We start from the raw sequence: 13,916 nt of genomic DNA, 5'->3' as shown, positions 1-13,916 counted from the left end.
CCGGATCTGCAAACGGGCCCGTAAACACCTCCTGATGCTGCTCCGCCGAGAACTGCAGTGATTCGCGCCCTGACGGATGCGCGGGCAATCGTCACAGCCCCGTGGGCGGAGCAAACGGCACGGCAACTCGTACAATGGCAGGTCCTGCTGCTTGAAGCGACAGCCGCTCAGAACACCGTAGAGTGCACCCTGGACACACGCAAGCATGTGGAGGGTTTGGATCCGATTGTTCCTCTCGTGGCCGGCACCGACAACTCGGTACGTATAACTAACCAAACGGTTCCTCATAAATAGACGGACGCAAGGCGGCGACACAGCCCTTGCATCCATCCCTCCCCTTGAGATTGAGAGAAGCACAACGTCCACATCCTCCTTCCGTCGCCCCCAATTAGCGTCGCGAGTGCAGGGAGGGCAGGCGCGACCTGCCGTGCCGCGACAGACGGGTAGCCCCTGCCACCAGTTACAGCCGGCGCTTAGGTGACATGCGTGGGCCAATGAGGGCCCCCACCCGCCACCTTCAAGCGCCGACCTCACACTTCGGTGCAGCAACGCCCAGCAACGTCGACCATCCATTGTCGACCAAGACCCTCGAAGCGCCGCGCTGGGTCTGCCTCTCATTACACAGCGGCGCCCTGAAACCATCGAAGATTGAAATGATGCAGCTCATTACGTTGTTAGCTCTGCGCGTGGCCGCAACCCGAGGCGGCCAGGCAGCCGGGCAGCCGGCTAGGCCAGTCCATCAATAGCCAGGTCCCATTGTCTGCGAAGAATTGTCTGGCTCCCGCCCGGCTCGCCTTTTCGTCTACACAATGCAATGGTGTGTCTGTTTACGCTTGAACACGCAACGTGACTTTTCTTTTTCGCCTTTCCTTTCTTTTCACCGTCTGCGAACGTACCCGCCTTCGAGATACGCAACCCGCGCGCTCCACGATACTTGCGTCTCGCCCTTTGCATTTTCCTCTGTCTGTATCATCCGCTTCGCATCTCACAGCCCCCGGCGGTCATGCGTCGTGCATCACTATTCTTTACGGGAGAAGCTCTGTGAGAAACAGCGTGTACAACTTTGTCCCCGCACTACTTCGTACCCGCCTCCGCAACGAAGAACCCAAACGACCGTATCGCTGCATTGCGTACGCCTCATACGCAAACAGAAACACGATGGGGCACAGACAGGACTCGCCCGTCACAAACCGACACCATGAGCCGGATGACTGGGAGGAGTGGGAGGATGACGACGTCGTCACCCCCATCGATGCCGGAGTGCAGGTTTCGATACCTCCGCCGCTGCAACCTGTCACGTCGCGATCCCGGACCTCGCTCAAGCCCTCGACTACCAGAACTTCACGACTTTCGACGGCCAAGGTCAGGCGGCTCAAGTCTCGGCATCGACAAAAGGCGCAAAACGAAAAGGCCGGCATTCGACTCATCACCGACATGAGCGCCTTCAAGCGAAATAACCACATTGCTCATCAAATGCGCGCCGCCGGCGAGCCGCAGCCAAAGTTTGTGGACGCCGCGGCGCTCCGAGCGCTGGAGGGAGAGCCAAATTCTGCCTCTGTCGGAAACTGGAACTGGCTCAAGAGGGACAAGACACAGACACCGGAGTCTCCCACGCCACAAAGATCAGCACGCACAGAGCAGGAGCTTTCCCCCGATGACCGGCCCATTGTCATTGGAATATCTCTGCCGTCTGATCAAATGAGCTCGCGCGATATCAGTCCCCAGACGGCCAACACCCAAACGCCCAGGACTCCTGTCTTGAATAATGCGACGGGAAGGCTGATACCCACAACCGGGAGCTCAGCTACGGACGACCCGAGCACAAACTTGCAAAGATCAGTGTGGTCTCCAGATACCCCGGATACCACCAACTCTTTTCGGTCGAACCGAGCTGCCTCGAGTATCTATTCGCAAGCGACACTCGCTGGACTGGCTATCAGCCAACGGGCACCCCCAGTGCCGGCTGTCCCTGACACCTACAAGGCGTCTCAGCCAAGGATACTTAGCCTTGAGCTTTCGCACAGCCCAGAGGAGGAAGACAGTGGAACGCCCTGCACGCTGTTTGAAGAAGATGGCCCGTCTCCCCAAAAGCAAGCCCAAGGAAGGATTCCAGGCGTCTCCCCTGAGAGTGCCGGATCCAGATCGCAAGGGTGGTGGGACCATGTCGTCACCCCTTTCGTCGACAAGACGTTCTCGTTCTCTAGCCGGAAGCTGAAGGCTGCGTCCCCAAGAGATGAGGAACGATCGCCTGGGAAGTACGCATACATTGACGAGAAACGCCTTGAGGACCAGTCGCTGCAGGTGCCACGGGTCATGGCGCAAGCACCCATAGTGCGCGCCCCGACACCTCGGAAAGCTCAGGGGTCGCAATCTGAATTGCAACCGGCGCCAGAGCTAGAGGCGTCGTCATCGAAGAGTGCTCCATCACTGTCCAAGGGGTGGACAGTTCAGGAGAAGCATTACACGGTCATGACGAACGAGAGCAACAGGGACCAGCCACCGCCGTATTCGCCCCCGAAGAAGCACGACAAGGCGGCAGTGCGATACAGAGCGCTTTTCCCGCCTGGTCATCCGTTGCAGGCCCAATTTCCTCCGTCTCCTGGTCCGGCGTCTCCCGGCCTCGCGGCGACAATGACGTCTCAAGGCGCAACACAATTAGTCAACGTTCCTCTGACGCCCACCATCCGAAGCCAAACACCCCCAAGGAAAGAAGAGCCTTTGCCGCCTCGGCCGCTGGGCACATATCTCCCACAGGAACACGCACATGCAGCCCGGGGCCAGTTTCACAAGGTTGAAAGACGAAGGCGCCGCCACGAGAAGGAAGAAGTCGTCGCTCGACGGCTGGGCGGCTTCTGGAGAGGCCGAGGTTGCGTTCCGGCGGGCGGTTGCTATGGCCGCACTGGACGAGAAGGCCGCAAGCGCCGGCGAGTCTGGCTGGCGATCTGGACCGGAATCATCGCTCTTATCATTCTCATCGTCGTCCTGGCCGTCGTGCTCACCAGACATCACGGCACCACCGCAGAACAGTCGATATGGGTTAACCTCACAGACTTTCCGCCAATGCCTACGGGTGTCCTGACAGTAGTGGGCCCAGATAACAGTGCCTCCAAAAGCGTCTGCACTGAGCCGTCGACTCTCTGGAGCTGTTCGCTCCCCAAAGACCAGCAAGACTCTGTCGCCCCGTACAAGGCCAACCAGCCGACCGTGATCATGCAGATCCAATGGGACAACAGCACAAATAATGGTTGGAAAGGCTCAGGCGGTGAGAAGCCTCGGAGGGGATTGTCGGCTGTCGCGGCCGCTGCCGGGGCAATTCTTCAAGCAAGGCAGGGAGCGAGCGGATTTGTTCCCCAGCCAGCGGCGCCGAGCTTTAAGGAGATGTTTTTCTTGGGCAACACCACGGACAATGTCCAGGCCGAGAACAAGGCGGGCGAGCCGACCCCGTTCTACATCAGCCTGCTCAAGTCGATGAACGATACGGTCAGCTTTCCGTCGCTAACAAAAAGGGGACCAAGTAACCAAATCGGCAACCAGAGCCTGGTCGCGCTACTTCCTGCTCCGGATCTGGACTCAGATGGGACGCCCGCACCCGCCGCAATGCTTCCGAATCCTGTCAAGCAACCCGTGCGGCTCTTTGACCGAGGTCTCCCCACGGAGCACTACGCATTCTACACTCATTTCAAGAGGACCATCTTCGTACGGTCCGCGACGATACTGAACAAGACGGACGAGGGCAACGTCCCACTAGATGAGAACGGCGGATGCCGCAAGACCGAGGCCGACTTTCTGGTGACGTGGGCCGAAACGCGGGTGCTGCTGCAAATTTGGACTCGAGCACTCAGCTCCAACACGTCGTCACTCCTGAACGCGGACACAGGGCGCGGCATCACCGGTACTGGGGAGCTTGTTCGGCCAGGAACAATGCCGTACCCTGTGACTGTGACGATCGATACTCACGGCGGCGACCCGAAGAAGAAGCTGGTGTGGTACTGGCCCATGGACAAGCGGCTGAAGCTCGATACGAGCAAGCCCGCTCTCCTGGCCAACAACATGGGCGTGGGGGGGACCTGGATCAACCCACGTGGAACCGGCGATGCGAGCGTCGGGGGCTTCGATGGAGGAACTGGCGGATGCAAGTGCGAGTGGGTAAACTGGGTTCAGACACGGAAGTGAAAGGTACAAGCAGGGCGGGCGTGCGCGTAACGCCAGCTATGTCCCATACTCACAGTATATTTTGCTTTGCATTGCCTCGGGCGTTGGAAACGGCATAGTCAGTTCTTTGAAGAGATAACGTCTCTTTAATCACTTCCAAGCCGTGTAAGGCTGGTCTTGACTGTTCCGTGCACTCGTGGTTAGCCTCGTTCTTGCTCGTGCGGAGGATGTGGACCGGAGCCGGACCGTCTGCCGGCGTTTGTGGGGCCGGAGCTGGCGCCGGTCCCTGGACCCAGTTAATTTTCGACGCGGGTTCGCCCCCCTGCTTTCCACCACATCACCAACTCCAAGGCTCCAACCTCCAACTTCACCTCATCCGGGCGCACACCTCATCACCACAGACAGTCCCTTACCGCGTCTCGCACCGCGCCTTGATGCCGCGCCCGCCATGCCGCGCCCGCCATGCCGCGGCGCTCTCCTCTTCGCTCTCCGCCCCAGCGCGCGGTGGGCACCCTCCTATAGCATCTACGGGAGCGCCTCGCCGCTCCTCGTCCGCGGACCAGCAGCCGTAGCAGCAGCTAGCCCGTCCTCGTCCCGGACGCTCCTCACCCTCGCCATCGAGACGTCGTGCGACGACACAGCCGTGGCGGTGCTCTCGCGGTGCCGCGCCACGGGCCGCGCCGCGCTGCTCTTCAACGAGCGCGTCTCGTCGGACAACCGCGCCTTTCGCGGCGTGAACCCCGTCGTGGCGGTGCAGGGCCACAATGCGTCGCTGGGGCCACTCGTGAGGCGCGCGCTGGCGGCGCTGCCGGATGCTGTGGACGATGGCTCTACGACGACGACGGCGACGGCGACGGTGGAGGCGGCGACGAAGAGGGAGTGGGTAGGAGCAGTGACCGCGGAGTCTAGGCGCACCGTCGACGTGGACGGCAGGAAAAAGGCCCTGCCGGATTTCGTGTCCGTCACGCGCGGGCCCGGCATCATGGCCAACCTTGCCGTCGGGCTCAACGTCGCCAAGGGCCTCGCCGTGGCGTGGGGCGTGCCCCTGCTCGCGGTGCACCACATGCAGGCGCACGCCCTGACGCCGCGGCTCGTCGGCGCGCTGGGCATGGACATGGCCATGGGCGGCAGCGGCAGCGGTAACCGGGTCTCCAGCTCCAACTTTAGTCCTGCTCCCAATGAGAGCAGCAAAACGACAGCAATCGGTGGCGACAGCGGCAGCAGCGGCACCGGCGCCGCTCCAGACTTCCCGTTCCTGTCGCTCCTCGTCTCCGGCGGGCACACGCAGCTCGTGCACTCGGCCTCGCTGACGGACCACCGCATCGTCGCCACCACGGGGGACATCGCCATCGGCAACCTGCTCGACCAGACGGCGCGCGTCATCCTGCCCGAGGACGTGCTGGAGGCCAGCCCGGACGTCATGTACGGGCGCCTCCTCGACGCCTTTGCGTTTCCCCCTTCTACCGGCAACGGCAACGACAACGGTCGCGACGACGGCGTGGCAGCCCAGCACGAGGCCTTCTTCCGGCCCGCCGCCTCGCGCGCCGACGAAATCGCCGACGTCCCCTCGGGCTACGACTGGACCGTGCCGCTGCCCTTCCGCAACTCGCGCCGCCTCGCCTACTCCTTCAGCAGCATCCACACGCACGTCCACCGCGTCGCCGCCCAGCGCGGGCCGCACATGGACCTGGCCGAGCGGCGCGCCCTCGCGCGGCACACCCTCCGCGCCGCGTTCCAGCACCTCGCCTCGCGCCTTGTTCTCGCCCTCGAGGACCGCCCGGAGCTGCTGATGGGCGACGGCGGCAGCGGCAAGAGCAACGGCAGCCATAACGACGGCGGAACAACAACCACGCTCGTCGTCGCCGGCGGCGTCGCCTCCAACCGCTTCCTCGCGCACGTCCTGCGCACGACGCTCGCCGCCCGCGGCTTCCCGGGCGTGCGCCTCGTCGCGCCCCCCGTCGCGCTGTGCACCGACAACGCCGCCATGGTGGCCTGGACCGCCATGGAGATGTACGAGGCCGGCTGGCGGAGCGACCTGTCGGCGTGCCCCATCGGCAAGTGGCCCATGGATCCCAGTGTCGGGCCGGGCATCCTGGGCGTCGACGGGTGGCTCAAGGACGGCGCCGAGGCGTGAAGACTTGGAACACTCTGAGCCTGCGGACGCGGAAGACCAGACGCCTACTTTTAACGACATACCTGTACATTATGACACGACTTGTAAAATCACCTGTACTTTAGCGGCCTTGCATAGAGGACAGTCATGCTCTAGAAAACGAAATGCCTTGTGTATTTGTTGTACAAGATACATTGACCAGTACACGGCCGCCACCGCGGCTTCGCTCTTAAGCCTCGCCTCCCCTCTTCTCTTCACGCGTGCATGCCCCTCCTACCTAGTCTAGTCCAGCTCGCTCGTCACGTTGGTAAACTCGCCCTTCTCCAGCTTCGTCTGCCAGAAGATGGGGTTCGTGTCGTTGAAGCCGTGCTTGACCCAGCCCTCCTCCTTGACGTGGTACAGGTTGATGAAGCCACCGGAGTAGGCGTCGCGGTGCGTGGCCGCCAAGATGCTCCGCCTGCCGAGCTCCAGCGCGTCCTCGACGCTCAGGTCGTAGTTGTACTCGGCGTCGAGCACGCCGTACGCGAACGTCTGACCGCTGCCCACGCAGAAGAGGTTGCCCTGGAGGCGCGTGCCGTCGCTGTCGACGTAGTAGAGCGCGGGGCCCTCCTCCTTGGTCACGCCGGCGCACATGGTGCCCATGCTGAGGCCCATGCCCTTGTACGAGTAGACGAGGTTGGCGAGGATCTTGCTCGCGGCGGCGACGCTGATGCGCCGCTTGTGACGCAGCTCGTGCAGGCGGCACTGCATGCCCAGCCAGGCGAGCCAGTACTGGCAGTCGGCGGCACCGCCGGCCATGGTGCCGAGCAGCACGCTGTTGATCTCAATGACCTTTTTGACCGTCTGCGAGGCGATCCAGTTGCCGGCCGTGGCTCGCGAGTCGGTGGCGACGATGATGCCGCCCTTGAAGCGGAAAGCGAGCGTCGTCGTGCCGTGGGCAATCTTGATGGGGCAGTCGGGGTTCGACCGGTCGTCCGTCGCAGCGCGCAGCCAGGAAGACGGCTATCGATTACAGGCGTTAACATCAAGATCAGTGGGTTGTTTCCCCCTCGCAATGGGGAAGTGCACGCTCTCATGGTGGGATATACCTGGGCAATCGGCGGCATGGCAAACTTGCCAGCGAGGCTCGAGGCCGGGTTCATCAGGTCCTGTGCCTCATCCTCAAACGACTCATTCTGCTCGTAGGCCGGCCGGCTGTATCTCGAAACGAGGGTGTCCATTGTTGACGGCGAAGACCGGGGTCTGGCGTTATCGCGGACGGCTTTGTCGGACACGGAGGGACCTCGTCGTTCACCAACGCGGTGGGTGATGCCGGTCCGATGAGGAGAGAAAATGGGATTTGGTACGCTCCTTTGTGCACCCGCCTGTGGCACTGGATCGCTGAATTAGGTCGTGATGATGATGGTGGTGGTGCAGTGTGGACGGGGTCTGGCCGGTCGTTGGAGATGGCGAAGCGGGTTGACGAGGTCAGGCAGCTCCCGGATCGCGCGTCACCAGCTTGAGCAGCAGCATGGAGCTCCAGCCAGCGAGGCTGCAAGCTGGCTGAGGTAATGCGGCGTTGCGGCGTCTGCCAATCTCGTTGTCCAGTAGCAGGCGAGAAGGGCCCCACCTTTGCATCAGTGCCTTGTTGCCTGAATTGACGCACCCAAACAAGGTACCCAGGTACACTCTTCACTTCCTTTCTGGGCTGCGGCTCCAAAACATCACCTGTAAACGAGGTGCCGCTGTAAGCTCGTGAAGCCGGGCGCACGACATCTCACCTGCCGGGCAACATTGGTCTCAGCCTTCCGTGAAGTCATAGCAACTACTCGACTAGGATATCGCAAATTAACAAAACTAGCGGATTTTCCCACCCTCCTCCCATCTCAGGAGCCCTCATTCGCTCCGGTGTCCGTCAGAATGGCTTCTCCCATGTCACGCCCACCACAGACCAGAGACAGGAGAGGATCCGAAACTGACAGCAAAGAAAACGGAACAAAGGATCGCCTGTAACAATGTGAAGAGACAAGGAAACCTCGTTCAGCGCGTGCGAACAGAGACGGCCGTAGCACGGCGGTCATGACGATATCAATGTTCCTCCCAACCCAAGTATACTTTTCCCTTCAACCCTGCTTTCCACTATGCACTCCACTTGCTCGCCTTCTAGGCTTAGATTTTGACCCAAAAGACTGCAGCTCCAATCTAAGGATTCGGCGTCGTCTCACGGCTGGGACGCCCGTCCCTCTTGCTCAGGAAGCTCCTGCGCATGTGCGACTTGGGTGTGTCTGGTGCGCTCGGCTCCGCCGGTTGGAAAGTGCTCTTGATGGTGACGGTACCCGAGCCCACGCTGAGCTCCTTGGGCGTTGCGGTTCCCGTCTCGTCGACGAACAGCGGAAACTCGCCCAGGTCATCATCCTTGCCGACAAAGTGGTCGCCCTTCGCCTCTATCTTGAACTGCGTGTCCGGAGTGCACTTGGCTGTGAAGGTGTCCTCAAAGCTCCACTGGCCAGTTCCAGACTTGTGGTGCTTGGTCTTGCCGATTACCTTCTCCTTTGGCGACAGCTGCGTGACCACAATGTACAAATTCGTCGACGGGGGAAAGTTTGATGCGCCGACAATCGTAAATGAAGCCGTGCCCAATGCCGCACCTGCTGGTGCCGTGCTGTGGATTGACGATGCCGCAATGCTCTTTGTACGACTGTGACCAGGAGAGTCATTTCGTGGCTGCTCGATGGTAGGAATGGGAGAGCCATCCGCTAATCCGAGGGACTGGCGCGGGCCGCCAACGGGGGCTACGTCGTGGCCATTGCTTGTGGTTGGACGCGACTCCGCCACGTCAGGTAACGCGCCGTTCGCGTCGTCGGCGTCCTTCTTCTTCCCAAAGACTCCGCGCTTCAGGAAAGATGCACCCCTGCCAACACCGTGGCCCACGACACCCGCCACGGCTGCGCCGCCCTTGATGGGAGCTCCAGCAACGCCTGTAACGATCCTGCCGGGCGCGGCAAAGGTGCCCGAGAAAGTCGACGTTCCCTGCATGGTACGCGTAACGTAGTCGGGCCGGAAGACCATCCGGAGACGCAAGGTGCCCGACTTTCCGTCCAAGATGAAGCGAGACTCGGACGCCTTGAAAGGGTCCAGAGACTCCAGGTTGATAGTGGCGGCGCCCAGGAGGTCGGGCTTATCCGCAAAATCGTAGTCGTAAACGGTAACAACGAACTTTGCCGCCGTCCGTGACGGGACATTGACCTCGAAGAACTCGTTCCACGCCGGCGTGAGTGTCTTCTTCTGTACCTTCGTCTTGTACACTTCGTTGCCGTTAAGCTCAAACTTGCAGTACGGGTCGCTCTTTCCGTTTCTGTCTGCTGCCGGCAGGTCTTGAGCATCCAGCACGTCGACACGGAGTTTGCCCATGTTGTTGATACTCTCGCTTGGATCCAACTGCATCTTGATGGGGATATACTTGAGGCTGACCTTGACCCAACCGTCTCTGCCATCGTCAGTCTTCAGCTTGAGCTTGGTAGGGTTGTTCTGTTTCACAATGGTCAGCGCTACATCGTTTCGCGAATTCAAAGGCATGCCTACCAAGCATTGCTTGAGTGTTTCTAGGGTGTTCCCAGTCAGCTGGGCAAGAACGTGGTCATCATCGTCGCCCTTCTTCCTCGCCTTGAGCGTCAAACGAGACACGTCCAGCTCACGAACAACACAATCGCCAATCTCGTCGAACTTGTGTGCCCTGCCGGCCGTAGTCGACGAGACGTACGAAGCGTAGGCCATGTCATCCACGAACACCTCGAGGCGGCTGTTGCCCTCAGGCATTTCGGCTTCCAACAATCGGAAAATGAGCAGACCACTCTCATGCTTGAGCAGCTCCTCGGGGCTGAGCCGGATCTTCGGGGGTCCCTGTTTCTCGACAGACGGCCGGCCAGAGGTTGATGTCGACGTGCGCGCGTCTCCATTGCCGTTCTTGTCGAGGCTAGCTCTGAACTTCCCTGCGGTAGGGGACCGATCGAGCGAGGCTCGCTGCTGATCGGTGCTGGGCTTGCCCTCGCTCGCTTTGTCCTCTGCGGTCGTCTTTTCGGCCTCTTTCTCTTCTTCCTCTTCCTCCTCCGGGTCCGCAACGTTCAGGCAGGGATAGAAAGAGGCAGTGTAGGTTAGTGTTCCCTTAGCGATGCCCTTTCCATGCAAACGGAGTCCTTCTTCGCGGAGATGCTTCTTGTCGTTGACGAGATACTCGCCGACCTCATCCTGGCTGACGTAGTCACCCGCAAAGACCTCGATCAAACCAAGGCTACGGTCCTTGCCCATCTTCTCGGCATCCATGACTTCCAGTGCAAGCCTGTCACGGGGCGAGTGGATAGGCACGTAGAGGACTTCGTCCCATTCGGGGTTGAGGTCGTTGCGGAAGGTGACGGTTCGCGCCTTGTCGATGCCAGAGAGAAGCACGCGGACGTAGGGATCTGACTTGCCGAAGGACTCAAAGTTTCGCAGATCGGTAGCCTTCTTGAAGTGAAATCGCATGACGCCGATGGGCGTGACGTAGCCGCCAGTGCCGGCCACGCCGCTGATGGCAACGGGCCTCCACTGCGCCATCATCTTGACACGGCCGGTGCTCGCCCCGGACAGCTGGTACCACTCCTTCCCTTGCGCCATGCAGTCAAGAATCTCGTCGAGCTTGATTTGGTACTTGCCGAGCGTTTGGTCTCCCGTGAGGTCTCGGTCGTCCTTGATCGTGACTCCAAGCTTGGCCTTCTTGCGATCCGTGATGAGGATCTCCTTAGACCCATTGTCCCAGATGGGGTTGTTTGTGCGCTTGAGCTTCTTGGTCTCGTGGACAGTCTTGCCGTTGAGGAACAAGGTTGCGTAAGGGTTGAGAAGGCCAACCAGACTCTTGGTGCCGTCCAGATCTTTAGCCTGCTCGACGGTAAAGCGCAAAATACCCTGATTCGATTCCGGTGGCGGCTCCAATTTACCCTCCTCGTTTTTGGCGGCTTCTAGAACAGGGAAGAATCGAAGGTCACAAGAGACGACGCCACGCGCCTTGCCGTCTCCAATGACCTCGAGGCGCTCGTTCTCGTGGATGTTGAGCTCCTCCAGGTCTTCCATACGGAAAGAGGCGACACCCAGCTCCTTGGACTTTCTGAAGTCGTTCTTATCAAACACCTGGATATCCAGTGTGTCATTGAAAGATGTGACAATGAGGTAGTGAGTCTCGTTCCACCTCGGGTTCGGGTTGTCCTCGATGGTCTTCGTTCGGGCGAGTTCCTGGCGACGGCTGAAGCTGATGCTCGCATAGGGATCGACGGTACCTGCAAAGTTGTCCGAGTTCTTGAGGCCCTGGGCGCCATGGAGAGTCAGGGCGAGGACGCCCACGGCCTGGTCAACAGGGGTTCCTGCGAGCATCTTGGCCACCTCGATGGGGAAGACGTTAGGCGCATACATCATCGGCGCGAGATTGCCGTGAATCTGTTCAAGAATGAACTTTTCGAGGCCGGGGATGAAGTTGATGTCGAAGCCGAAGTTCTCTCCACCGAGGGGCTTGCAGACATAGTCGATCTCGGGTCGCTCAAGGAAGCACATCTCGACTCTGTCCACGTGAGGGAATGGAATCTGAAGCTTGATCTTGAGGCGCATGATACCCGAAAATGCCATGTCTTCGACAATAACATCGAGGCCCTTGCTGATCATGGCCTTGCCGATGCGAATCTCGAGAACGATCTTGGGGTTGATCTTGCTCTTAAGCTGGCGAGCCGTCATGTCGGCCGTATCGTTGGGCGTAAAGCTAAACTTCCAATCCATCATGACAATGTCGTCTTCGGTGCGGGGATACGTCTTGACGTGCTCCATTCGAGGCGGCTTGGAGCCAAGCGTAAACGTCTTTAGTTTGAGGCTGTCGAGAAAGGCGGGCGTGGCGGAGCTGAGGACCTGGTCGACAGAGTTGATAATCGTCTGGGCCAGGACAGGCTGGTAGATGGGCCAAAACTTGACCATGAATGAGTTGATCCACTCGAGGGACTCGTTGTCGTTGTCGAGCTTCTTGAGGGCCAGTTCGCGCGAGATGTCGTCACGGAAGTTACGTCGCACGCGTCGCAGAGACGTCCTGTAGTAAGTCGCACAGATGGCCATGATGATGGTGACCCAGCCCAGCCCGCCGCCCAGGACGGCAACAAGCCATGACGAAATACAGGCGAAAATGACAAGGCCCGTGTTGTGGTACCAGTCTAAACGGCAGTTAGATTTCGAACGCCAGTCAGCGTGCTTGCTTGCAAGACTCACCTCCAAAGAACTTATCTGGGAGCTTCCCCTCCACCCACGTGGCATGGTCGAGCAAGCTCTCGCCCTCTTTCGCACTGTCGCTCGGCCATCCGAGCTTCGGAGCCCAGCCCGTACGCGAAAACGGGGCATCTTTGGCATCGGGGTCTTCGCCGCCAGTCAATTGGTTTCCGTGGGCGTCTGTTGCCACGTCAAGAACGCCGGCTTTGCTGGGCTCGGGAAGATCTTCGTCCGGGCCGTTGCCATCGTCCTGGTCGGTTATGATGGCGGCGCCCTTGTTGCGCCTGCTTCGCTGCAATTCTTTTGGAATGGCCTGGGAGCTTGTCAGCAAGTGTCGCGCCTCTGCTGCTATAGCAGCCAGTGTTGCGGCGCAGATGATGAACTCACATCTCGGGCTTGAGCTCGCTTCTCCTCGGGAGAAGCATCCGGGTCGAAAGAAAAGGCGGGGATGCCCGCATTTGAGGACTGCTCGACAATTTCCTTCTGAGCATCCTCAGAGGAGATTTGCGATTGGGAGTTCTGGGCGGCCTCAATGGCTCCCTGAACTTTGAGCTCGCGCGCCTCCTTGGCAGACATGGCGCCTGCGACGGCAATGTGCCAGGACGAGCTTGGGGCGAGATTGTGGCCAGCCGTAGGGTCAATCGGGGTGGCTGGCAATTGCGCGCGAAAGCGTACGTCGTCTTCGAGAGAGCTCGGTAGCTAGCAGCGGGCAGCGATCGGGTAGCGGGCGATGACGCGCAGTTCGGTCGGCGGCGCTCGAGCGGCTTTCGAGGTTCGAGATGGCCGCGACGGCGGCGGTCGATGGGTTGCAGCCGTTGCAGGGTGGGTGATGGTGATGCACGATTCCGAGGCCAGCAACGTCGCGCCGGAGAGGTGCAGCAGCCACGAGCAATATAACGGATACTGCGAGTTAAGGTTGCAAACTGTAATGAAAGCGGCGGCGGGCAGGCCAAGCTCGGCGGTGCGGCAAGTACCCAGGCAGCGATCCAAGACACAGCTGTGGCTGGGCCTGGCCGCTAAGAGCTACTATTTCGTGCGTGGGAGCCTAGCTCGACGGCCGCAGGCGGGAGTGTGTGGAGTGGGATTGGGGTGGTGCCCACGCCGAGGATGGAGACGAGGCGCTCGCGGTGGCCAGCGCGAGCTCGAGCTTGTCGGAGCGGATGGGGATGGGCTGCTGTCGGCAGATGAAGCTGGGAGGGGGAGCACGCAAGGAGAGGTACTCGTACGTCGCAATCAAGGGAACAGGAAGAGGGAGGGCTGATGCCAGAATCGGCGAGGAAGGCACCCTCCAGAGTGGTGACGAGGCGACGGACTGGGCGAGGATGGACGGCAAGCTCCTGCTGCGGAAGATGAGGGGGGTCCGACGCAGTGGTTACAGCAGCCAGAGGCACCTCGGGCCAGC

General features: G+C 60.4%; 4 protein-coding genes across 4 annotated transcripts; 2 read left to right on the top strand and 2 right to left on the bottom strand.

The window, feature by feature from the left end:
* Positions 1 to 1,158: 1,158 nt before the first annotated feature.
* Positions 1,159 to 4,173, top strand: PLICBS_002773 (uncharacterized protein; the record flags this gene model as incomplete). Its single annotated transcript, XM_018322478.2, has 1 exon — positions 1,159 to 4,173. The coding sequence occupies one exon, from the start codon at positions 1,159 to 1,161 to the stop codon at positions 4,171 to 4,173; it is 3,015 nt and encodes a 1,004-aa protein (XP_018179958.2).
* Positions 4,174 to 4,600: 427 nt separating this feature from the next.
* On the top strand, positions 4,601 to 6,286 carry PLICBS_002772 (uncharacterized protein; the record flags this gene model as incomplete). The annotated part of the gene is made up of 1 exon (XM_018322477.2): positions 4,601 to 6,286. The coding sequence occupies one exon, from the start codon at positions 4,601 to 4,603 to the stop codon at positions 6,284 to 6,286; it is 1,686 nt and encodes a 561-aa protein (XP_018179957.2).
* A 261-nt stretch (positions 6,287 to 6,547) lies between these two features.
* PLICBS_002771 (proteasome subunit beta type-5) lies at positions 6,548 to 7,485 on the bottom strand (the record flags this gene model as incomplete). Its single annotated transcript, XM_018322476.2, has 2 exons — positions 6,548 to 7,267; positions 7,354 to 7,485. 2 exons carry the CDS (start codon positions 7,483 to 7,485, stop codon positions 6,548 to 6,550), a joined length of 852 nt encoding a protein of 283 aa, XP_018179956.1.
* Positions 7,486 to 8,446: 961 nt separating this feature from the next.
* On the bottom strand, positions 8,447 to 13,090 carry PLICBS_002770 (uncharacterized protein; the record flags this gene model as incomplete). The annotated part of the gene is made up of 4 exons (XM_018322475.2): positions 8,447 to 9,772; positions 9,827 to 12,462; positions 12,518 to 12,827; positions 12,902 to 13,090. The coding sequence occupies 4 exons, from the start codon at positions 13,088 to 13,090 to the stop codon at positions 8,447 to 8,449; spliced, it is 4,461 nt and encodes a 1,486-aa protein (XP_018179955.2).
* Positions 13,091 to 13,916: the final 826 nt, after the last annotated feature.

The sequence above is a fragment of the Purpureocillium lilacinum genome (genome assembly GCF_023168085.1).
Source record: "Purpureocillium lilacinum CBS 284.36 DNA, scaffold_2, whole genome shotgun sequence".
Taxonomy (NCBI): domain Eukaryota; kingdom Fungi; phylum Ascomycota; class Sordariomycetes; order Hypocreales; family Ophiocordycipitaceae; genus Purpureocillium; species Purpureocillium lilacinum.
The sequence above is the reverse complement of the archived record's forward strand: the minus strand, read 5'-3'. Positions and strand labels throughout refer to the sequence as shown.